This window comes from Falco peregrinus, chromosome 13 (genome assembly GCF_023634155.1).
Source record: "Falco peregrinus isolate bFalPer1 chromosome 13, bFalPer1.pri, whole genome shotgun sequence".
Lineage (NCBI taxonomy): Eukaryota > Metazoa > Chordata > Aves > Falconiformes > Falconidae > Falco > Falco peregrinus.
In genome coordinates this window covers 15,822,934-15,849,323 of record NC_073733.1, presented here as the reverse complement: position 1 = coordinate 15,849,323, position 26,390 = coordinate 15,822,934, and the positions used below count along the sequence as shown (strand labels likewise).

Below are 26,390 nucleotides of genomic sequence, written 5' to 3'. Positions count from 1 at the left end.
TGCAGGGTTTAGTAGGGAGACACTAGACAAACTTACCAATCGCACATTTCTACACCAATCTTTTTTTTTTTTTTTTAATTTCACCCAGACCGAAACCCTCCCACACACTGAGACAGAGGTTATGTTACTCTGCTCACAGTACCAGGTACCTGCATTAGAGAGCTGGTGGTGCGGGAGCCAAATGAGGTGTTGCAGATTCCTGTAAACACTAAAAAAGCAACCCCAAACGCCACCTTATCTACCTTCAGTGCTTTCCTGCTCACCTCCTTTGATGCAAAAGGAATTTTTGGCAAAGGTTAGCAGCTCATTGTGGTATCCAGCATTATCTTGCTTTCCTTGCACTTCTTGCCCACCCACCTCATCTGCTTTTCCTCAGCTCACATCCAGTGTGCGCTGAGCCAGGGCTGACTGTTGTAGGTGCTTGTGCAGTGCCTTGCACAACAGCAGCTCCCAGTGCTAGCTGTTAATAAGTTCAGGTCTTGCTTTTGGTGCTGGGGAGAAGAAACACTTTCTATGCCCCGCTCTCTCTTTGCGCTTGTAATCCTGGCTAAATAAGGTGACAAAGCGTGTACCCGCTTACCCTGCCGGCTTCAAGGGGAAGTGACCAGTATTGCCAATGCAAAGTTGCACAAGACAAAATCTCTGGGGTTAAATGTGGCAGGTGGCAGCCACATGGCAAAGGAGAAGCCAGGTCACCTGCTCCACCAGTAAGGGCTTGCTAAAGCAAGAGTGTGATGACCAGAGTAAACAATAGCTCTGGCACCCTGATGAATCGGTGGTTCTTGGCAACAAACTCACCACATGCAAGAAAAATACAAGTTCAAGTCTTTGCAATTCTGAAGCAAAGTGTTAGACATTACTCTCAGCAATTTCTCACGTAAAGGCATCCCTGTGTGCCATTCAAGTAACGGACTACTGAAGGTTACTCAAAGTACAATTCAAGTAGAGCATATATTGATTTATAAACTGTCCAGAGGGTTCATGCCATATGCTCTGTAAGAGAAAACACTCACACTGAAAAGAAATGATGTGAGTGTGCAGGACCGCTAGGCAGGGTCCGATGGCAGGGAGGGGACTGGGGGGGGGTGGGAGATGCAGCCAGACAAGACCAGGGGGGGGGTGTCTGGTTATCCTTTACTAGCAAGCACAAACAAGATGGTTTTCTCATTGCAAGTAAGGAGTTTTCACTGCAAGGGATATTTCTACCTCGTAATTTTGTATTCTGTGATTGCTATTGCGTGCTTTGCATTTTGTGAGTGGAAGGGAAAAAATGAGTGAGAAAGGGAATCGAGAAGAAAAGGTCTGATAATGGCACCTCAATGCACATTTGAGAGCATGGGCACACACCCACGCCCTCCTCCCCCCTGCCTCAGGGCTGGCTCTATCACATCCCAGCTTCTCAGGTGGGGAACAGGCAAGCGAAGCATCGGCATGGCCACGCCGGTGCTCCCCGGGCCCCACCGGTGACCCAGCAGAAAGCGCAGCAAAAGCGGCACGTTCCATCAATACCCAGAAAGCCTGTTCCCAGGGAAAAGGATTTTATCCCTCTCTGACCCGAGGGACAGCTGACCAGCACCCGGTGCCCACGGCAAGCGCTGCCCCAGCTGCTCCGCAGGCTGCTCCGTGCTCCCGGCCGCACATTGTGGCAGGCGGCTTTCCCGGCGGATGCTGGGGCTGGAGGAGCAAACCCAGCTCCACGCCAGCATCCGCAGCATACGGGGCACTGGCATACTCTCCCATGCAAAATCCACGGAGAGATGCGGTGCTTTCAGCCACAAGGTTGGAACAGGTGAAATAAATCGGGCTACTTTGCTGCTGAGCGTAGCAAACTGTTGTGGGAGAACCGAGCTGTGGCCAAGTCTCTTCCAAAAGCAATCCTGTAGCATTCCCACCAATGCTCCTCAGACTTCAGGATTGTAAACTGGCCACAGAGGAGCTACCTGGCTATTGGAAGCCTACCTAACGAGCTGGGATAGGAGCTGGAAATAGGGAATTCCTTATTTATACACACAGACGCTACCTGTTGGGGTATTTTCCTGCCTACGTTTGCAAAGGGCAGGGGTGGGGAAGCAGAGTCTGCAGGGGGGCACGGACTGCGTGGGAATCCCCCACCCCTAGTGCCCAGAGCTGCAGCTCACGTGCGGCGTAGGCAGCCTGGAGATATGCCGAAGGTGCACAATGGTTGGTTCCCCTTTTGGTTATAGTGGGGGGAAAACGTAAAGCTGCCACCAGCAGTCACTTGTTAGACAAACACCAGGCTCTTACTGGAACACGTTAATCTACCTGCCCCTTGATGTACTCACCGTGTCAGGCCTGCCTCTCCTACCCGGTTCCGCGAGGATTTCCATCTTCTGAGATGTTTCAGTTCACCAGCGGGTGCTTTACCGGTGCAGAACAGCCTGGAGCAAAGCCTGTACACAGAAGTATGTTTGCAGCCATCAAACATGTCCCCCCCACACACCTTGCACCATTGGCAGTTGCTAGCACCATCCCTTTCTCAGCTTCCCTAGGGATGCAAATCCTCAGTGCCAGGCCTTAGGCTGTGCTGAACCTTTGTGCTTTTCCAGCTTTACCCTCTTCACCACGGTCTGCAATGACCATGACCTTACCGTGTACTGGCATCTTAACCCAGCTGGGAAGGAACTTCCCCATCGGAACAGTCATCGAACTACACCTGCTTGTGAAATTAAGTCCTTAAACACTACAAAAAGAAAAGAAAAAAAAGACCACCGTCATGTCTCATTTGCTTATAAAGGTGCATGCATACAGTTGAGATCTGATCTTGCAAGGTGCAACCTGGGTGGGAATTAAAAGCAGCCAGACACGGCAGACAGTCCTTTAATGAATTGTAACCAGCTCCCTCTAAGTAGCGTCAGATCCTCGCTGCCGGCTTAGTGCATGCTTGACAGGATTTTCAGAGCGTAACAGACAATGAAACACAACCAACATTTAATCAGTCAGGATATACAATTACAAGGCAACTTAAAGATCCTCCTTTTGCCTCAGTTTTCAAAACCGGGATTCACACACCACACACCCCCCCCCAAGTGAGCGGCCAGCTCAGGTCACAGAGAGACTTCCCACCACATCTCCCAGCTCGCTCTGGAGCACTTTAGATTCTGATCAGCGTGAATTTAAAACACGAAGAATAAACACTCCAACCCAGAGCTACATATTTGCGGCACCAGCCAGGCAGCGCCAGTGGCATGCGGCAGGCGAGAATTATCACAATGTACAGAAATGCCAGATGTCACAGGGTGAGACAGTATAGCAAAGCCTATAAATATTCAAAATTATTTTTCCAGCATACATTTGTGATTCATAAAATGTGGAACCATAATGAATTTCAAATGCCACATAAACGTTCAAATACAAGATTTTCTCTGTGCTTTCATAATGCTTTAACAATATACATCTGGGTTGCATAAAGCTGGCATTTAACTTGCAAAGGTGTGACTAAAACCCCAGTCTTTTAACCGAAATTACTGAATTAAAAGTAACAACTGCATTTTCAACTTTTTTCAAGTAAGAATTTATCTTCCTGTAGCGCCAGCACAGGTGCTGTAAAAGGCTGCAATATGTTAGAACTGTTGTCGCCTGTGTGTAACTTTTCCTCCGAACAATTTTCATAGAAAGTAACAAAAGCTTTTGAACGAGGAGTCCCTCTGGGGCGACACGCTTCACCTGACAAGCGCCTGTGTGAAGGCAGGGGCAGGGGAGTGTCTGTTCCCCAGCGTTCGAAATGTGGAAATGGGCTTTTTCCGTGGGACACGGGTGAGGTTTGTTGGGAGGCGGACCTGGGCTCCTGCAGCATCGCTCCCGAGGTCAGTGTAGCTCAGGAGTATCTTCCCCGGCCTCTTCTGTGATTCCACCATGTGCACACCTCCACGCAGTTCCTACCCCTGACCCCACAGACCAGTCATTTCCCCACTCCAGCTGCGTGGAATACAGTATTTGTATATGGAATACATACAAGCTAAAGCACTTGTTATGATGACTCAACCTCTCCTCCCTTTCCCAAATCACAGCATCTGAATAACCATCCTGACCAAGATAAGAAAACATTTCAGGATAGACTAATTTACGAGTTTAATCCTAAAAGATATCAACTATCACCAATCCTCACTATTTTCATGTGGAAATGGGTACTTTTCAGTGACCTCTCTAGTGTAACCTCTAGATGCCATGAATTTATTTTAAAACACATTGTGAAGTAGGACCTAGTAAGAAGGTTGAAGAAAACGCTACTTTTTAAGATTAGAACTTAAGTTCAACCAGAACTAATGAAAACTTCAGCAGATGTAGTAATTCTCGAGTGGGTTTACACGTTTCTATGTTGCTTTTGTGTTTCCTCTTCTTAGAGATGCATCATACGTTTTTGCAACAAGTCATCCCAGGGACAGTACAGGTTCTTGGAAAGGCATAAACACAAACAGCGTTATAAATACCACCAGTCTTTGTAGTGCATTTAGGTAAAATAAGCTCTTTGGAACATAATAACATCGCAAAAGTATAGTATAATCACAACCAGTGTTCTGATATTTGTTAATGAGAATTTTGATTTACGAATAGATCTCCTACAAATAGATTGTGGTCATTTGATCTAAATTACAATGGGTGAGTTATTCATATTGTAGGTCTGCTACTAACTACTACAGCTGTAACTGAGCACACCATGGACGGACAACATGCAGTACTTTGAAAAGCACAGAAACATGGCTCAAACTTCAAAACCACAGAAAAAAATCTTTCAAAACAGGCTGGTAAAAAGTTCATTACGTATTAAGCACTGAGCAGTGTTAAATCTGAGCGTACAGTGGAAGAATCCACGCGCAGAAGTACAAGAACCCTGTGAGACAAGAGACCACAAAGCACAGCACAAGGACAAGGTGTGAGACTGGCTGCCACGTTTTGAATTAAACTCAACACGAAGAGAGGTGTTAATGAAATGAAGCCAAACGATTACTTACAAAACGGTTGTAGGTGGGGATTTTTCCATGTGTATGTCTTTAATAAACATACAGTCTCCACTCTTTATTTTTGCCAAAACAGAACAGAGGACAGTGCTTACACCATTTTCTCTGAAATCTAGTTTGGTTATGGAATACGCCAGTGTTTCAGTATTCCCTCAGCACTTTATCATCTCTCTTATAGACAGGATAATGTTAACCAAAAGCTCTACAAAGATAACAAATGTAGAGTCTGCCTTCACTGTTCAGAAACACTTCTGAAAAATATTACTGAGAAGAAAATGTCAAGAGCACTTTAATATACAGAATGAGTGGCATAGATATATGGGGCTTATTTTAAAGAGACAGCCTTTATTTAAAGTACTTTGTTTTGTAGATCTTATAAAGTAAACATTACAATACTTTTTCACAAATATATTAAAATTGTTTAAATTTAAAAGGCAATTCCACTGACTGATGGGAGATTTTTAAAGAAAAAAAAAACCTAACAGAAACAGGCAGCTCAACTAAAACTAGGTTTAAACATTCTGTTTTGTCATTCCATCTCCTTTAAATAAAAATAACAAAAAAAAAAAAAAAAAAGAGAGAGATTTTTCACCCAGACTTCCTTTACAGCAATAAGGCAACTCCAGGAGATTTGAATGAGCTCATTGGAGATTACAGATACTGTAACTGGCTGCTCCTCATGCTTTATAACACCCAAAGGTGCAACTATCCATTAATCACAATCACATTTGTGCATTAAAATATAAAACTTAAATTACAGATTTTAAAAATATTACTAATAGACTTCCCTATCATAAAATGTTTGACATTTACAGTACTTGAACTATTTCAGTTCTGGGTTGATGAGGTTTAAGCAATTTACCACTGCAAGAGTTAGACTCCGAAGCTCACAAACAGCACAACCCAACCAGGGGCAGCAATAGTCGGTAGAGTCATAGTGCAAATCAAAATAAGGAGTGCAGAATTGCACTAGTTGTTTACATTTCTAAAATATAAATGAACAAGACGAGCTCTTATATTGTACATGCAATAAATTATAGTAAGCATATGACAATGAGGCTGGGGCATTCTACAATTTTAGCTGGTGTACCAGAGTTGAAGCCTGTGAAAGATAGGACTCAGTAAACAAAACATTTCAAAGCTCTGTTGTCATAGCACTTGAACTATGCTTTTATGCTTTGTACTTCTGCTTCCCTGTCTCGCTGATCACACAGATATGCTGAAACAAAATAAAATAAAAAGATCCTGTTAGAAAGAGACCAGTGTTTTACATCCGTATTCAATAATGTGTTTCTGACAAAAATAAAAGCGTACCATACACATTTCAGTATGAAAATCTTGTGATACTGTTTATGCAGAATAATTTAAGCCTTTTCTTGTCTAAAAATCCCAGCATTGCCTTCTTTCTCCTCCCCATGTCTGCTGGCGAGACCCAGATGAAGAATTAATGACTTAGGATAAAAAGCAACCCCCTCTTAACTTCCAAGGTGTCTCTTCTCTAACTCTTCCATCACTAAGGAAATGCACTTATTTGTTGCAGACATCTGGTAAGGTAAGAGACTTCACACAAGCTTTGCATTATTTCACAGTTGACAGGAGATGTGTAGCCTCCATTCTGCATGCAGCAAAATAAAGTTTCATAAAAGCTCCAAAACACTGTCCTGCTGCTCTAGGGTTTGTTCTCATCGTTGCACCACCAATGGAACAGATTTGCACACGAGGTGTGATTTACAGAGGAGGAGGGAGTGTGATGTGAGGAGACTTCCCTTCCTTCCTCCTCCCTAGTTTTAAATGGACAAAAACATACGGGAAAAATTACTTACGTTCAAATCTCTAAAGTATTCATTGTAATCTAGGGCGTATCCCACAACAAATTTGTCTGGCACTTCAAATCCAACAACTGAAAAAGACCGTTAAGTCACCAGTATGTTAGAGAAGAACTTCCTAGAGCTCACTAGACTTTTTTTATACAGACAATCTGGAATTTTACAGATATGTGACCATCCTAACTCATTTTATTTCTTTCACTCGGGCATGCTCAGATTAAGTTCAAGCTATTTTAAAATTTTAACTTACTTTGTTATTTCATTTATCAACTAAAGCAAAATTAAATGGCTGTATTTATTGGTTCCCACGCAGCAGCATGGTGCTAGCATGCACTCTGCAAGAAATGAATGGAAGCACTTAAATCTACAGACAGGGTATTGTTATCAGAACGTAGAATTCCTTGAAAATTTCCTGCAACTTCGCAAATACATACAAAAAGAGCCAATTCCCGGACTTCCTAGATGCTTGACATGCCAGTACAGAAGCCATGGAACTGGTGAGCACAGCACAAGTCACCCCCCGACCCAGCATCACTTAAAAGGCAGCACTCCTGGGAGCTGGACCTGCGCCTCAGGCTGCAGGAAGGGTACCCGAAGGCATCATGAGGAGGCAGGTTCAGTCATCAGCTCCTCAAAGCTATGGATGTGCAAGCCCAACCGGACTTTCTGTGAAGGGCTGGGAAAGTACAGAATAACGTAAATGTCAGAACCAGTTATTGCAGGAAAACCCATCCTTTGCCCTTGAGTAACTGCCCAGATGGACTCCATTCGTGCGACTTGCAGGCAATGGCCTGGTATGCAGGAACATACTGCGGTTGCTAGAGCACATCTTAGATGCTGATTCCATGGTACAGAGAATGGTGAAGAGCAAAGAGCGCTCTGTTCTTTATGGAGTCACTTGCAGGTTTCAGTAACAGGTGGGTGGGTGGTTTTTTGTGTTTGGTTGTGGGTTTTTTTCCTCCCAGAAAAGCTGCCTAAGACGAGGACATCAGCTATTCCATAGATTATCTGAACAGCTCTAGCAGGACAGTTCGTGGGTGGTCAGGCAGTTATCAGCCCAACCTGTCCACACACACTATAAAATGACCAAAAAATATTACATACATAAAATATAAAATTTCCAAACGGCTTTCTCCCCTCATGCTATAATCAAAGACACCTGAGCACAGGAAATCTGTGCAGTTTTTCCTCTCCCTGGCTATAACGAGGGTCTGTAAGGAAAACAGGGAGATAAACTGTACCACTCAAATAAAAGGCTGTGCGTGCTTTTGGAAAAATTTTAAAGTGATGTCTAGCATCTACCTGGCCTCGCAATACAGGGACAAAATGGAGGCCCAGCCACTACTGCCTTGTTGTCTCCTCCTTCAGAGCTCACGTGTCCTGCACTGAACAGGTTGCCTCTGTGGACAGATGGCAAAACAAGTCATCTGCTGCAAGATGCTCAAAAGGCAGACCATTAGCCCAGCTAAGCCTATAATAAGATCTCGGGAATGAGGAGCATCCTTGACTGAGGGGGAACACCTCAATTAAGCTTTAAGGCATTGAAAAACTTCATTCCAGACTATTGTACAACATTGAAAAGGAGGAAGAAGAGGATGCGATTCTGCTGCTAAATTCACTCCACTTCCATAGTGAAAGTACATGGCTTAGATTAACAGGAATTCAGCCTCTGGAACAGGGTTAAAACACACAGCCCTTCCCAAGGCAGGAGAAGCCGTCACTTTGGTCCAACTGCCTGCTGTGGATGCTATTATTTTCTTTATGGTCTTGGGACAGACAGGAGAAGACAAGAAGGGAGTAATTCAGATGCCTAGACATAACCAACTCTGTGCCAATTTAGGCTTCTTATCACTGTAAACTTTTATCAGACCTGCTACCCTGTGCAGTCCTCCAATATTCCTGGGGACATCCAAACAGCAGGAGGTGGCTAGGTTTAGGCACTCAAATCACTCTCAAAAGTGTCAAAGGTGAATCCAGCAGATTCTGCTACCCAAAGCATTTGACTACATGCAGCTGGGAAAATCTGCACATGAAAAGGGTGTAACCTGGACCAAAATATCAAAGTTTGCTTTTCGTATAGTAAAATGTTACAGGAAGTTAAGAAGAAAAAGCATCAGACCAAATCCAGATTAACTCTGTCAAAATACATTCCAAATACTTAAATTCCCTAAGTAAGAGCAAAATCTATCAATTTTTCATTAGTGAAAGCTTGTTTGGAACATCCCTGGACTCTGACCAAAGGGTACACAATACACTGACATACTTTTAAAAATTAATAATGTTTGTCAAAAAGTTACTTACAGTCAGGCCGATATCCCACACTTCGAGGAGTTCTTTTTACCAACAAACTGTCAAATAAAACCAATGTAAAACTGAAACATGGAAAAGCACTGGGTACAAATATATGAGACTGTTTCAATGACAGACAAGATGAATTTGGCCTAAGTGTGTGTAACAAAGCATAACTACGCATATTTTAAACTATTATTTTATTTGCAGGTACAGCTCATCATAACGACAAAATCAACACTTCCTAGACCCACGAACAGTTCACAGCCTAAAGGATAACTAACAGGTTATGGCAAGGAAGAGGCTAGGAGATACTGACCTGGATGGTTTTTCATTGTGAAGAGTGACTTAATGGGGTTTTATGTGTGTTAAGAACTTCAGACACAATTTTGCCTATATGTAAAGTGGCAACAACTTGGGATCTGGACAGACCAACTGAGCTCTTTTCAAAAGCATCAGTATGAAACAAAAGTCCAGCTGCTTAAATGAAACCTTAATTGTACTTGCCCAACATGCCCTCAACTGTTTCTCACTGGCAGTACTACTTATCCCATAAAGAAAATCTAAGTGGTTCTGATGATCAGGTGATACAAACCAGCTCCACTTTTCCAGAACTAATAGTCAGAGGTGTAAAAAAAATCATGGAGACACAGAGTTGAGGGTACTGCAGCAGAGAAAAATGCCCTGCTAGTTTAGTTTGATTTGCTCATTTTTCAGTTGAGCACTTCTACCTCTTAGAAGTCAACCCCACAGGCCTGATGTGTCTGTCTTTGAGATACAGAGACTTTGGGAGGAAAAGCAAGCATGGTCAATGGCTGAGTGGAATGACAGAGGTCAGCATAACTCTGTGCATTAAGCACAGATCTTCCCTGCTGGATCACTCCTGAAGGTAGGACTTCTTCATTTGTCAGAGTCACAGTTTCAATTTTAGACAAGTCTCTTGAAACTTCTAGTTGTGAGACTTAATCTTTGAAAATTGGTGTAGGATTTGATCAAAGACACCCCAAAGTCATATTAGCATTAACTCACACCTCCCTGCTACAACTGCTTAATTGTCAGAGAGAAAGAAATTAAAAAAACCCAAAAATAATAATAAAAAAAAAAAGAGATGAGAGTCAAGTGAAGTAACTAAGAACATCACCCTGAAGAGTATCTGGAAGGATCATGTTTACCTGCACAGGTCTTTGGCAGACCCACATTATTGCAACAGGTTCAAACAATAGGAAACTGGACTTTGCTCATACTCTATCGTACCTGTGATATTCACTGCAGTGTTAGGACACTTTTCAGCAAAAAGTATTTAAAAAACACTTAATCTGGCCAGGGAGAAATCCTCAAGAACCTCACCTTCAGCAGGTCACCTCCAGATTATCAGCAAGAAAAGCTGTTCTCGTATGTCTAACAACTGCTCTGACATTGTTATGGCAACACAACCGACCAGATATTACATACAGCTCTGCTTTATTTCTAATCCCCAACAATCATTATGCTTTTATTGTAAAATACACCGCCACAGCATAGCAGTGCAAAAGATGTAATTTAAAAAGAAGTAGGAAGAATGCTCATGTTGGTTAATAATATAGTATTATTCTCAACCTTTCTTGTTGCTTGTAAGTTATTTAATTATAAAATGTTTTGAAACTAATTGATTAAAGATGTAACTAAGTAGAAAAGCCTGGAAGAGCATATGGCTGGGTGACTCTCACAGAATGACCTCTAAAGCTTAGCTGCACTATGCACACTACACAAACAGTAATGCTGGTGTGCAAACCAATTTAATTCTACAATTAAAGAAGGCAGACTAAAAAAACGTCTCCATTGCACAGGTATATTGCACAGCACTGCGGTCCACTGAAATTGTAGATAGCGCAAGCACAAATGAACATGTTTGGATAGATACTACATATATGTGACTGATTGTTTTTATCCCCTTCTCTAGTAAAAGTCTGCATTTATGAACTAAATTTGTGTTGAAAATACGTCTACCAACTTGAAAGGATTTTTTTTTTTAAAGTCCAAAAGATTTAATTTCTTCTAAATCTAACTTGGACTCCACAAATCTTACCGTAACATGATAAAGCAAGACATGTACCTGGCATGCACAAACTATCCCCTTCTGAAGCACTGAAATGCTTCCAGCAATAAGACTGGAAATAGTGTTTTCGCCAGCCTTAACGAATACATGTTCTCATAAGAAGGAAAAGTACTTTTCGAGTTTAAACAAATACTAAACTCCAACAAATCACATCATATAGGACTCCCGCAGAAATGTTTCCTCCTGTTGCTCTTCCACGGAAATGTATTCTACTTTTTTTTTTTTTTTTTTTTTTTTTTTTTTTTTTTAACACTGTGTGTCCTTCTTAAGGTGAAATACAGCACAAATAATCATCATTAAAAATATACCTGGCTACTTTCACCATCTTTGGATTGTATTGCTTAAGTAGAGACAGCAACGTTTTCATTGTTTTACCAGTATCAATTATATCCTGAAAATAAAAAACCCATGTAAGAAAGAGTATTAAACATGTCAGAGTAACATTTTCAAGTTTCTACCACAGAAATTGCTCATCCACAATAGCATGAAAATATGCCAAGATACTGTTCGAAATCAAGGACAGGTGAGATGTAACACCATATTGTGCTTATACAACTGTGCTCCGTAAAGTGATAACACAAATTAACAACAGTTCTCAATTGTTCTGGACAACTATGACATTGAAAGTTACTGAACTATGACCTTCTTGGCTCCTTTTGTAGATTTTATGGCTTGCTCCTTGTAGCTATTAGACAAACAATGTTTCATTTGAATATGATAAAATTAGTATTAGTCTTCCCATTCAGCTCAGAGACAGATGCATGCAACAGCAAGAAAACTAACAAGGGAAAACAGGCAGAACAACCCATTACTGCAATTAAAGAAAAAGGAGCGTAATTTACATTACAGTTCCAAGAAACATCCAAAGAAACTGCACTGGGAATATCAGGATGCAGTTCTAAAGTCTATACTCAAACACAGTAAAATTAATTTTGACACATCATTTTAATCCCATCCACTGCACATATAAGCAGAAAAAAAGAAGAATATATGGCTTACAACTGAAGTAACAGAAATGGACTCCTCAATTGCACTCCAATAATCACACAGCCTTTAGAGGGACAGTCCTTACCCTAGTCTGAAATCAAATCTATTTGAAGTGAAGGAGGTAACACAGAAGCAGCAATGTCCTCTTTTCAGCTTATTTTCCCATGACTCCCAATTAAAATAAAAATCAAACAAAAAACTCAACAGAGCACCCGTCAGCAATACCACCTTTAACAATTAATGCTTTTAATCATGGTTATAAACTCAAGGAAAGTTAAAGACATACAGATATCCAGATAAAAATAAAAGTTGGTGAATAAACAGAAGTAGCTACTTCCACGCTCTAAAATAAAAACAGAACCTATTACTGATTTTGTATTGTGTGATTATCTGTTTATTGGAGGCGAATCTCCATTTTGTACAGATCTTTTTGCACATTAAAGGGATGCAGTATAGAAAAGCCTGGTGCTCTGGTGCACAAGATACTAAGCCTACAATAAATGTGCATTTTTATTGTTTGACAGTTAAAACACACCAAACACAGGTGATTGGTAAAAGGATTCATGTTTGACAGTGTATAAGACAAATCACTGGAAGATGATTCACCGAACAAATGAGAAACTAACCTAGTTAGCTGTCTGGGACATTAAAGACATACATTCATCTGAAATGGAGCAGATACATAATTAAACACATCTGCCTATCTGAAGCAAAATATACTTCAAAGGACACCACTGGTCACACAGATGACTGCTGTATACATACTATTTTGGTAGGAGTTTTGGAACCGAATGTGCTTCCTGTGGAATAATATAACCTTCTCAAATTAAAAAAAATATCCAAAACCAACCATACATAAAAAACACATTTTATGAGGGGAAACATCCTTCCCCTCAGCTGCTGAATCAGTTGCCCTGGCTGGTTTTTTTACTTATAAACAAGCCACTTCCATTATTTGGAGCCTTAAGACATTATTGGATTGCACGTCTATTCTTCCTGTCTGCTGCTACTTCCCCATCCTGAAACTGGCAATCTTACTCAAGAACATCCATTGTTAAAGCAATACTCATGTACTTGCGGAACATAAGCAACACCATCCACCGAGAAAGCGGTATGAAACTTTCAAGAATTAACCAACAGTACCTACTAGGAAATCAAACTGAGGTATATCGTACCTGGTATCATGCACAGAACTATGACAAGAGAGAGGAATGGGAATTTAGCAGTTGTTAAAACACTCCTTAAGAATTAGCGTATTCTATGTCACTATTCTCTAAAGAAAATTACACACGGGGACACTGGGCTTAGATCTGTTTTTCATGTATTTTAGGATATTCCTACTAAGAACCTCTTTCTACCCCTGCAGTTTAATTTTCTACCTTGCTGTTATAAACCCAAAACAATAATATGCTTAATACCACTTTGTTCAGGCTACTTAAAAAAAAAAAAAAGTCATTTTAGAATTGACAGAATTCCAGCAAACTGAAATCAAATGCAAACAATTTTATATGGATATTTTCCTTGTTAAATTTAGCAGCTGAATGCAATTTGAGAATTTAAACCACAGATAATTTCTAAATCAGAGCCCACTTGTAAAATTCAAGCCTGAAATCAGAAGCTGGAAGCCTTGAAACCAGAAACTGTAGGTTTTCTGGCTTAAGAACAACTTCTATTAGAACTCTTACCAGTCAAACGTTAGAACTTCAAGGTGAAACATAATACTTACTTCTACAATCAAAACGTTCTGGTGGGAAGAAAAGAAGAAAAAGAAAAATCTCCATTAATATCTAGACAATATGCCATTTCTTATATATGTTAATCTCTATAATTTACTAATTTTTGTTGCAGTTAAGTATTTGTACCATTTATGGTACATGTAAACATACCATGTAACAGTGAATTCTAGTAAACATTTCTGAAGCTCTAATTACAATTAGGTGGCAATGAGATTCTCCTCAACTGCTCATGCTGTGTACAAAGGGGTCTTTATTTGGACTTTTAGAATCCTAGATGGATGCAAAAGAGAGGTAAACAGTCTACACAATTTGTATTCTTCTGAAACAAGGAGTATCATACTATAGAGACACAAAATTGTGTCATACCTACATCCTTCATATTGAACTGAGACATATGTGCCTTAAAGATCACGTATTTGTAAGGAGAAGGGGAAAGTAACATGTTCTGACAGAGCAGGAGGCATTGAAGCTTTAGTCCTGGAAATCAAGCTCAATGATCTCCACAGAGTCACTGGAGAACAGCAGATTCCCAATTCACATTCTGCATTTCCTTCTCATTGCTGCCTGGAACAGCAACCTCCGTTCCTAACCTGGGCTGCACATCAGACGTCTCGGCAGTACAAAATCCCTTTACTACTTCAGCAAAACAATACAGCCAATAAATAACGCTGCTGTCTTTTAAAGGTAGTCTGTAGATGACAACCCACACAAGATTATTCTTCTCAGGCACTGGAGAAAACCAAATCTCCTAAAACTTTGCTGATACTGAAGACAGGGAAGACGATTTTAAGTTCAGACTAAACTGATGGCTTTGGTGGGGCTTCTCCACAATCCTAGTATACAGTGCTGAATACTTAAATGAAACTCTTCTGTGTTTGTTCTTTTTTAACTTCATAAGCTTCACACACTAAAAGAGTAGCCTTAAAACCATGCAGGTATGTGGGTTCTTTAGTGGTTTTAAACATACCAAGAGCCATACCTTTCCAGTCAAGGTTGAGAGGTCATCCCCACCAATGACTTTGATATCTCCAGTTGACTGATCATTCTAAGAAAGAGGAAAGTGAGCATTAGCATTACCAGAATTAAAATAATTTTTTCTTCCAGTAAATATCAAAACTACAAAGTACATAGCCAGTGAATGTTAATGTCTTCAGAAACACAGCACCAACAGCATCTCTTTATTAACTAAGAAATTATAAGTGATCAAATTCAAAGACGGTATTCCTTTAATCTGAAATACTGAGATTTGACAACAGATCTGCATAAATGCAGGCACCATCTCTCATCTGTGACCATTACATAAACATATGTATCTAAAAATATGATTTGCTATGCATTCCCTACAGATATGGAAATAAGACCCCCCCAAAAAGCACTTTGTTTTCAAAGCTGCATGCTGCTATATAGCTGGTAATTTACGTTTTAAACTTTAACGTTTGAAGCCTTAATATAAAATAAAATAAATAACATAGAAAGCCTTACTCTTTGAATAAGAGCAAACAATCATAACAAAGTAATAAGAATAACCAGCAAACAAGGCACAGATTAGTATTTAGAAATATAAACCAGAAAAATAGCCAGAAAAGCTTTTGTTTGCCTAGTTTACAAAAATATTGGTAACAAACCAAATTACTTCTTATAGTTAATTGAACAGCAACATAGGAACACCATCACTACAGCACAGCATTTTGCTTCAGTAAAACTAAACTTTGATAAAAATGTAATTAACTGCTTATATAAGAAAGTTAAAACCAGTTGCTAGGGGTGCTTCACAGATCTTTGCAGTTTACTTCAAGTCATTCAACTGACTTTAAACCTTGACAGTGTCTCACAGTTCATGTTAGATGTGACATGCTTACTATTGTACTACTTACACATAGCCACATTATCCTACAATTTCATTTCAGTCAAAGGTTACTATTGCTTATCAAACTTTATTCTCGTAACTCCTTACCACATATCTTCCTTTTAGAAAAATGGTATTGTTTTGCTGCCGCAGCTTGAAGCCCAAGCGTGCACACAACTCTGCAGACATGCAGCAAAACAGCAGTTCCTTCCCAAACCCCAGAAATTACAGATGCAATACAGAGGGGACCACAGGGGAACAGCGACAGCCACACACAGCTTCCTGTTTTTACAGTCACATGAAGACAGATACTCATGCTATATGAATTGTAGGCAAAACTTAGAAATGTTATCCCAATAGAGGGGAAAAAAATTATGGGGAGAGGTACACACCGAGTACACAGTAAGTAAACGCTGGGCTGATACTAAAGAGAAAATGTATTAAAATCCTTTGGACAGTGGTGTTGGCGATCTGGGATAAAGAAGTGCCGACAGCTCTAGGCACATAAAAGCAGATGATAAGACTAACAAATACTTTCCTTTTAAGATTACAATGACGCAACATAAAAAAAAGCCAAAACTTATTAGAAAAAGTATCTTTTCAGTTCTACCCCAACTGCTTTAAAGAAAGCATTAGTTCAGCGTAATTTCAGAGTGGTATAACTTGAACTCCCATGTTTCATTACTATACGGAACATTCATTTTTGATAAACAGCCAACTGTTTCAGTGCTTCCGTAACAGTGCAAACAATAACTAAACCAAACAGCATCGATGTCACTGTGTTGAAAAAGTCCAAAACCAAAGATGTCCAAAACGATTGCTGCTTGACCCCATAGATATACACACTGCTGCTGAATGCCTGTGATACTGGCTAGATCAAGCACTAGAATTGATTCATTTAAGCACTGCATTCATAAAGCTAAAGGACATTTGCTGCGTTCACTCTACCTTAAAAACTACCTTAAAGGACAGCTTCTTTAAGCTTCTCCTTGCTTATGTTACAGGATTCTCTCTTTATCTATTCCTACACTAACAGGGATTTCATCCCACTTCCACGGAATAATGTAAAAAACCATTCCTTACAAATCAATGATGGAGAAGTTGTTTCAGGTATTTGGTCTGTTAAAATTACATGCATAGATGACAGATTCTTACTGCTCAGTCTATGCGTAAGATCAGGTTCCTGATGATGTTTGGCTAGAAAGCAACACACCATAGTCAAACAAGAGCATCACAAAACTGTAGGTTACTGTAAACCTTTGGATTACACATATTGAAGTGTGATGATCAGCAGCAGAGAAAAAACAACCTAACCTACAGAAACTCTCCTTGCCCTTCTCACCAAATCCCACACAAATTGCTACACTGTTTAACACAAAACATAAATCTTCATTGGCATATAAACCTGCATTCCTATGCAGGTGCTGAGCTGCTGAGCAATTAAAGGATAAAAAAGTTAAAGAATTTCTGACACTGGCTGTAACCAGAATTCCATTGGAAAGAACTTTGTCTAATAATTAAGCAATGTTTTAATGATCTTCAGGAGCATTATTTCTGATTTCAGTACTGGTAAGACTTGGTAGTTTAACACAGAAGAGTTTTACTGTTTAGATCTGTTTTAACTGCTTCCCCATTCTTGGAAAACAAGAATGCTTTACAAAATCTTAACTCTTGACTCAAGTGACTCCAAGATCACCTTTTAAAAAGGCATTTTAAGTTCCTTCCAGTATTTGCTACAAGGCTTGGTTAACAGAGACCTTTCAGAGTACTGCCGTAACCAGCCTAACCAGACTTTACCATGTACCCCACTGAAAATCCCTATTTTCCCAAGCGACAGTGCACCACATCCATTGCCTTTTGGCTGCCCTTCATGACTACATAAGCAACGTCTGCTCATTTCCAAGTTTCGATGCAGAAGGCTGGTGAAAAACCATTCTTCTTGTAGCACAAGCAAAATAAACTGTTTGTCAAGAATATTGAGACCTGGGTCTGTTCACAAACACTATCTTTTCATTTCTTACCAGCTTGCCAGATCATTAAAATTCATCTGTAAGGACTCGGAAAGCTGGAGTTCCAAACAAAGTTTAATCGCAGCTTGATCATGTCAGTATTCTTTGAGAATTATTTTTGGGTGCAGAACACTATGAACTTTGCATTGCAACACAAAAAACCCCACATCCAACCATACGCTTGTAAATATTAAATGATTGGTTTGAAACAAGAATAGAATCTCAATTACATCAATTTCAGATCCATTACACAAGTTCAGCTGCTTTGTTTATGGGACCAGGGTATTTTTAACATCTTTTATCCAGTCTGTAAAGGCAGGCAGCATGATCTAGTAATTGCATCCAAAGATGGTGATAAGAGAGCTAGCTCCACTTTCAACTGTCCGTTACAGTTTGTGATGGGTTTCCCATCACTAAAAGCAGATCTTTCCACCTAGTAAAGCACAGATAAAAACTACAGAGCAGATTTAGCATTCTGACAACTATTAGTGATGGAAGACCTAGTCAATCTGTTACATACATGTTCATGTTAGGACAATCTTATCCAGTCTATCAAGTTAAGGAATCTGAAGGACATAAATCTGGATATTAGTAAACCCCTAAGAGAGTCCACAGAAATGGAATGCTCATAAACACTGTAGTGGAGGCATCAGGTAACAGGAGCTCCTCACTCATCTAGAACAAGAAAACATTCTTTTATAGAATTGGCTGACAAAACCAAAAACCCCAAAGTCAAGACCTCAAGGAAAACATTCTGCTTAGACAGTTTTCTGTCTAAATTTCCGCACTTTTCATCTACTCTTCTTTTACTACAAAACCAGGCATTTAATTTCCATAAAAACTATTTTCCTGCTCACCCTCCTAATAATATCAAGGCATTGTAGTTCTGGGGAGTAATAAACAAAAGCAGCTGTAGTAAAGAAATGAACCAAAGCATGCCTAACACACCAGTGAAGAAAACATGCATACAAGAAGGCAGCCTTGCATTTTAACAGTTTTTTTCAGGTGTTTCAAACCATTTTTCCAATAGCTTTTTCCAAGTCACTCAGAAGGTGGAGAGAGTAAAAAGGTGTAGTCTTTATATTGCTTTTTGAAACAAGCCAAGTACGTTATTGGAAGTGTTCCTTGAAGAAAGCAGCAGATAGACAATTTCCTCACCAAAAAAAAGGTGGGAGTCATCATTTTCTATTTTTAACATATTATACTCTAATAGAGGCATTCAGCTTTCTGTTGTGGCTTTTACAGGCAGAATATGGGCATGTGGTGGCTTAGTGGTTAAGTAGAAACATGGCAGGAGCCTGAATCTTTTGGGGAGAGCAGAAGGAAAGGGTGTCAAACAGCCCTCACCCACTGACTTAAATACAGTGCACAAGCACAGAGAGCCCCTTGTGAGATACAACCAAAGGCTGGCATGAACTTTTCTATCCAGCCTTGCCCTCTCGTTAAAGAGCATGGCTAATGCCTTGCATTCAGCAAATGTGAATGTGGTCTCCAGGTAACCCCTGGACAGCCAGCCACGCGTATGCCTCGGGCAGGCAGGGCTGCTCGTCTTGCAAATGGACTTGACCAAAGCCCTGTGCAGTTCTGGGCTTGGCCATGAAATATTAACGGATCACTCAACAGCGATCGTGAATTTATGAAGTTCTTTGATTCTTTGACAGTCCAAACTATGTCTGCAAATAACTCCATCTCTAGTTTCACAGCTTAATGAAATTAAGGGCGAGGATGAGTTTGCAATTTAGTAATCTCTGTTTTTTTCTACTGAAACAGGCACTCATCTACAACTACTAGATGCAGCCTATACTGCTGGCTTGAATGTAAAGATGCTGAGAAAGAACTAACAGCATAACCTTACAAAATAATTTATTCAAACACTCTAAACTGAAACCAAAAGAGGTAATTATTTCCATGCTACAGATGGTCTTATCGAACAAATCATAAATACCATCCTGAAAACACGAGACTAGGCTGTCAGTAAATCAGGAAGCATACAGGACTAACACACATCTGCTTCTTCCTTTGACCCACACAACATAACCTCATGTTTCCTTCTATAAAACTTACACGTTGCCTCATGTTACAGAATGTTCAATTTCCCTATAAAGTTAAATCCTTGTGTTCAGAATGAAAATAAATTATTTTCCAAAAATGTAAACCCAAGGCAACCTAAGCTCAGGCTTGAAAAGGTAGTGCCACATTCAACAGCCACTAATTACAAATGTAGGTTTATGAATCTAGTATTTCTTGAAGGCCAAATACAACTAGTTTTGTTCATAGTTTGGTTAAGCCAAACAAAAGATGAGCTAATTTTTGCAGCTTTCAAGTCTTCCTGTCCAATGAATGATGTCTAAGCCACATAAAAATTCGTAAAATCGAAGTTTTATAACCACAGTTGTAGGAGTATCCTCAGTATTATTCTAGAGCCACAGCTTTAGAGTTGTAGTAGTGGGCCGAGAGGAAATTGCTTAACAAGTAAAGGACATGGAAAGGGTCTCTCTGCTCTGCACAAGGATTTTACTGTTCAGTGGAGATACCAAGGTCTAAAGAAAACAGGTTACATAATATAAAGTAGAGAAAAGTAAATTAGCTTGTGACTCTTAATTCCCTTAACTATTTGTTTAATATTAGTACATTCTGACAGTAACAATATTAAACCACCTCTGTTAATAATTCAAAGTTAGTAAAATTTATTAAAAAATTGCAGGGTACTGCAGAGATACTTACACAATAACTCTTCAACCTAATGAAGTCGACAGTCATGGGGATTGATTTGTCACTGTTTCTGTTCAGTGCTTTGATGTAGTCTAATAAATCAGCAAAAAATTTATAGCCACCCTTGAGTACACAGAGTGCTACAATGTGGTGTCCTCCCATGCCCTTCATAATTTCACGTGCCAGTCTCTCCGTCCTGTACAAAACCAAGAAAGAGTTAGCTGTCATATCACATTTCACTTGCTTACTATAGCAGCAGCATTCTATACTGCTAACAGTAGCAAACACATGCATCAAACTTGGAAACACACTTTGCTCAGAAATATTTGCCTACTACTTGTCGCTTTTACACATTATTGGTCAACAAAGTTTTGCTTTTCAAGGTTAATCTAACAGGAGCACTGCCAAACGCCTTTGTTTTCATACATCACGCTCAGCCAAAGCAAATCTGAACACTCTGAAGCTGTTTCACTGCCAGATACACGACATGAAGGTGCGTTTTCTCCTTTGAAAAGACAGGCTCAGCTTCCATGCACAGAGCGATGTAAGCTAACGCAACCAAAAACGCAGTAGCCCTTACTGAGGAGCAAAAAAAAAAAACAAACTCAAATTGTAAACTGAAGAGTTTATGTTTAAACTAGCCAAGCCAGAATGCCAGAAATTTGTCCTAACTGCAAAATACAATACCAACAAAGAAGAGCAACAGAACACTGTGCCTTTTTTCTGCAATCATTGTTTCTAAATTTATCTTGCAATTCATTTTAGAAAGCATGGTATGTATTTACTGTGTGCCAGCTGACAGCAGGTTTCTCAGAGAAAGCCTACTATTACAAACTTTACGTCAATTACTTAACGACATGTGCTTTGTCCAATTTTTTTCCTCTATATGGACCTTCAGTGCAAAGTTTTTACAATATTAAAAAACCCCCCACATTTTATACGAATGTTTATTATATCTAATCAAACAGGACCACACAAAATCCAGATGCATTCCTATTCACAAGATCTCCAGGAAGTTCCACCCAGCACCACTCTTAAATGGTTGTGTGTCTCCAACAACCAAATTTGTTGTTCATTCTCTTAAAGGGAATTAGCAACTTTCAAACACAAAGTAAACCAAAAATGCCTCATAGACTTATGCACCCATTTCTGACCAAATGAGATAAAACTTCCACAGCACATCACAGATTTCAGCAACCACAGAAGTGACAGATTGGTATTTGCAGAAGATAATGTCTTTCCCAGAAGGTAAGAGAAAGTTGGATATGACTTCTCTACCATACGAACATGAGAAAAGCTACGATGATGTGATTAATAATTTACTTGTATTAATACTCTAAGGACATTCAAGAGACTACAATTGTTTTCAGACTGAACTGGCACAACAAGTAACATCTTCTCATTAGGTTTTAAGAAGGTAAAACATCAAAGAAACTCTGGAAAGAAAGTCATAGATGGCTACACACCATAAAATTTCACTCAAAAATCATGACAAATTTCCAAACAATAGTATAACTGCAAATGTAAAAACTCTTAGAAGCCAAACAAGAAAGAGTTAATTAGCACTTTTACTTCTTAGCCTCTGATTAAATGTAATCTATTTAGACAATCACCAGGTGGCAAAACTATCACTGGAAGATTGTTTATTCCAGCGTCATGGAATCAGCTGGAGCAGTGTACTGTCTGAAGTCAAACAAACCTGTCCATGATGAGCCCATGAGGAATATAGACTTTTTCCAAATCATCTGCATAATGTTTAGGTATGCAGAACAAGTCCAGGTCGTAACCTTGTTCATCATCGCCAATCTGAAAAGGAAACAAGGTGAGATTTCTACAAAGCCTTATAGAAAGTCTGTGGTGAGAAACTGCACGTCCTTTGCTTTATTCAGTAAATTATCAAACCCGTTATGCTCATCAGGATCACCTTATTTTCCCTCCCTATATATAAAAACATTACTCACGCTGAACACAGCATAAAATGTAATTTGACAGAACCTACAGTTCTCAAGACTTGCTTGATATACCACGAGCTGCTCTTGCAATACAATGTGGAGAAGAAATTAAGTCCTAACAACATACTCCTACATCAGAGAGCAGGAAAACGAAGCTATGACACATCAGTGTATCTCTATATTCCATTAAAAAAAATAATTAAGGTGCTTTTTAACACCTTTGATTTTCCTACTGTAATGCAAAACCTGCATCTGCAATTAAGCAAGCAGAGTTTTGACACAAGACATGTTCCAAATCTCCACAACACCAAATCACAACAAAACACACGAGCCAGCGTTCAGGACAAGACAAGACAGCTACACGAGCACGACAAGTTAGGCTGCTGTGAAGCAAGCCTTCTCAGCACCCTCTGCAAACCGTGGGTGTTCAAGATCCCTCAGAATATGAAAACGAAAGCCCTAATTCAGCAACCTGTTCCACACGGGCAAACTCCCTGTATGAAACAGCCTGTAATATCAGCAAGGGTATATTAATTAGGACAAGGGATTAACATACGTTTATAATTACACCAAACATTGCTGAGGTTCAGGGCATATTGTCACAACAGCATCAAGGACAACCTTCCCCTGAACCTTAACCCTGCTGCAGCTTGAAAATGACAATCTGCGTTTTGTAATTACTTCAATCCCCGGTTATGCAGCTGAAGGCTATTACATGCAAAATGAAATTAAGACATTCAGAGGGAAAACCAAAGCTTGCTACTGACAGTTCACCAGGGCGGGCATTATAAGCGCCCATTCTGACTACCGCTGCCCTTGCAGGGCACAAGCTCATTTCGGTGCCCAAGGAAGCACTTACTTGGCCTGTGCTCAGCCAACAGTTTACACGGGGTGTCTTTTTTTGGTGTGCAAACCCTAATGAGTATTTCCCGTGGGAATTTCATGAGTATTTCACCCTCCCATCCACAACAGCCCCTCAGAGGGTCCCACGCGGGCTGGTGTTTGAAGGAATAAGACATGTCCCTTCCCAAAACACACGGTATTTTCCTGTGGTTCAGACCCATCCCTGTACCTAGCGTGTCTCTTGAACCTTCCTTTCCGCATCTGGTAGGGAATTCCTACAGATTTTATCAGTTTTTTTTACTGACTGCAAGGATTTACAGGCACAACCCCGCGGCCGGCGCAGCCCTCAGCCGTGAGACACCACATGCCTCGCATGAGCACCCGGCGCTAGCTTTGAAGGGGGGAAGGGGGGGGGGAATGAAGTCTGTAAGAGCCTTAGCAGATACGGCGATGATGCAAAAATACCCCCCGACTGCTCTTCCCCCACAAACGCCTCCGAACTGCACGCTGCGGCGGCTGGGGCTGCCCGGGAGCCGGTGCCTCCCCAGCTCGCCGCGGAGAGCAACAGGAATAGGAAGTTGAGCGGCGCGGGGCTGCGAGCGGTGGGAAGTTGTTTCACCTTCATCCCTGAGGCGGCAGCCCCGCCGCTCCCCGCCTTCAACCGCCCGAGCCTCCCGCCGTGGCCGCCGGCCCAGCCCCGCAATGCCCGGCGGCCGAGGGCGCGCAGCCGCCCCGCCGGCGCCCGGGGAAGGGAGAGCGGCGCGGCCGGGGCCGGGGGCGGCGCGGCGGGGAGCCCCGGGCCCGGCGCCGGGAGGCCGGGGCTCCCCTCAAGGTGACTCCGCGGGACGGCGGCTCCCGCCGCCGAGGGACGCGCCCCGCCGCCCGCCCCGCTCCCTCACGGATCACCGGATTTGAGGCGGGGGGCAGCGGGAGGGACCCCCTTCCCCTCAGCAAAGCGGGAGACACCCCCTCGGGCAGCCCCCGGCCCGGCGGCGGCGGCGGGCAGGCTTCCCCGCGGCGGGAGGCCGCGGCGGCGCCGGGGGCCGCACTCACCACGATGCAGGGGCTGGGGGTCGCCATGGAGCGGGGCGGCGCGGCTGCGGGCGGCGAGGAGGAGCGGCGGCGGCGGCGGGCGGCGAGCAGCGAGGAGGCGCCGCGCCCCGCAGCGGCCCCGGCGCCGCCTCCGCGCTCCCCGCCCTCAACATGGCCGCGCCGGGGCCGCCGCCCTCTCCGGCAGCTCGCGGCCTGCAGCGGCCCCGGCCCGGCGCGGCGGCGGGGGATGCGGCCCGGGCGGCCCCGCCAGCAGCCGCCCCCCCGGAGGCGCGGAGAGCCGCCCGCAGCCCCTGCGGCGCCGCTGCCCCTCCGTGCGGGGCGGGTCCCCTCTCCTGGCCGGGCCGCCCCTCGCCGCGGCTGTCCCCAGCCCCGCAGCGGGGCAGGTGCCCCCGGGCTGCCCCCCCCCCCCCCCCCTCCCCGTTACCCTGACCCTCCCCGACACCGTGTGGGGATGCCCCGTGTCCCCTCGTGTCTCCTTGGGAAGATCGCTCCTACCCCCGGGGGGGGGACAGGGTGTGTGGCTGCTGGCATTCCAAAACCAGGGCTGGGATGCTCTTCCCTCGGGCGTTCGTCTCCTTGGAGGGGCTCCGCAGACAGACCCCCATGGACAGACGGACCCCCATGCACGGCCAGAACGCTGCTTGCCATCCAGGGAAGGCCTGTGCTCCGCCACCGCTCTGTGCGTGCTGAAGGAGGAAAGAGGAGGGACTGTCTCCATCACTTCGGGTCTTCCTGAGAATCACAGGATTTGATGCAGCATCATCCCCCCCCAAAATCCAGCTCCCCCGGGCACAGTCTGCTGAGGGCATGGGCAACACACACCTCCGTACTGGTCAGACTGGCACGGGTGGGCGTTGGGGCGCCGCCAGCCCCGGGGCCTCAGGCAGGGCAGGGTCACCTGCCTTAACCTCAACGGCGCTTGTGTCGGGGCAGTTGTGATAACCAGATCCCGGGGCTCCAGCCGACCCCTCGCAGCGGTCAGGTCCCTGGGTGCAGAACTGAGCATACTGTGGGATTTTCCTCTGCTGTCCTTTGCAGCAGCAGTGTGCTGACAGCTAGCAACCAGCCATCACTCTGACATGGTGCAGGGAACCCTTCGCAGATGCTGCTCCGCAGCTGACACAGCAGGGAACTGATATAAAATTAGGTCTTAGCTGGTAATAACCGTGCCTTTTCACTAGGCGAAGAAAGTGGCGGGTGCCACTTTTCCGTGGATAAATGAACAGGGATCCCCTGCGCCCCTGCCACCTCCCGGCACGGGGCACAAAGAACATGCACTTTCTGTTTGGTGTGAGATAAGGCTGAACTGTGCCTCCAGCATGCTGGCCGTTATCTGTAACTGTCTGAAGGAAAAATGGAAAAATCTGAACTTTAGGTAAAATAATAACAAAGCATGGAAATCCTTGGATAGCTCCACAGGCCTCAAATGAGGAAAACGCCACAACCCAACAGAGTAATTTTTCCTGTAGGTCTGGAGTTAAGGACAACGCAACACTGAAAATGGAAATTCATGGTTTCTTATATTCAACAATTATACATCATCTGAAGATTTTCCCCTTCTTTCTCTAAGGGGCGGAGACCAAGTTTTATTTTATGCTGCATAACTAACTTGGTGTCAAGAAAAGGATAACAATTCTTAAAAATAACTTTATTCATAAAGAACTGTAGCAATCGACTCCTGATACATTTTAAGGAATTTAAGTGTTCCTTTGTATGAAACAACCAATTTAAGCAAATTTTCACTAACCAAATAAGGCAGGAGCCCTAGTGAATGCGGTATTGTTGCAGGTAGGTGTTCAGCTACAGTTTGGGCGGGTTAATTCTGGAGTGGGAGGAAGGAGCCTTTATCAAATTGCCTAGAGCAGCAGAATGAAATACGCCCTGCAGCTAACTAATATCGAGAACATGTCACAGCTGGCCTGTTTCCAGAAGGCTGGGAAGAACAGCAGCTGCCTTGTCAAGTTCACGGGGAGCCTGACATTACTGGGCAGTGGGCAGTATCTGTCGAGAGACTATGCAACCACAGAAGTGTCTGAGGGTCTGGTTTTATTTTAGTTGCTGAAGAC

At 42.4% G+C, this 26,390-nt stretch overlaps 2 protein-coding genes across 2 annotated transcripts in view; both read right to left on the bottom strand.

Annotated features, from left to right (window-relative positions):
• Window positions 1–26,390, bottom strand: part of LOC101912667 (P2R1A-PPP2R2A-interacting phosphatase regulator 1) — a 180,471-nt gene that overhangs the window by 86,317 nt on the left and 67,764 nt on the right. The gene's annotated exons all lie outside the window — the stretch shown is intronic.
• HPRT1 (hypoxanthine phosphoribosyltransferase 1) lies at window positions 2,933–24,453 on the bottom strand. The gene is made up of 9 exons (XM_055817872.1): window positions 24,325–24,453; window positions 22,176–22,282; window positions 20,489–20,672; window positions 14,889–14,954; window positions 13,900–13,917; window positions 11,495–11,577; window positions 9,104–9,150; window positions 6,800–6,876; window positions 2,933–6,195 (listed from the first exon to the last, which is right to left on the bottom strand). The coding sequence occupies exons 1-9, from the start codon at window positions 24,349–24,351 to the stop codon at window positions 6,148–6,150; spliced, it is 657 nt and encodes a 218-aa protein (XP_055673847.1). The 5' UTR covers window positions 24,352–24,453; the 3' UTR covers window positions 2,933–6,147.

What these genes read in the sequence shown, in the direction of transcription:
- HPRT1 (XM_055817872.1), bottom strand. Translation starts at nt 24,351, where the DNA reads ATGGCGACCCCCAGCCCCTGCATCGTG. An exon ending in CCCCCAGCCCCTGCATCGTG is followed by an intron (nt 22,283 to 24,324) that starts GTGAGTGCGGCC and finishes TTTCCTTTTCAG; the next exon opens with ATTGGCGATGATGAACAAGG. An exon ending in AAGATGGTGAAAGTAGCCAG is followed by an intron (nt 9,151 to 11,494) that starts GTATATTTTTAA and finishes TTTATTTGACAG; the next exon opens with TTTGTTGGTAAAAAGAACTC.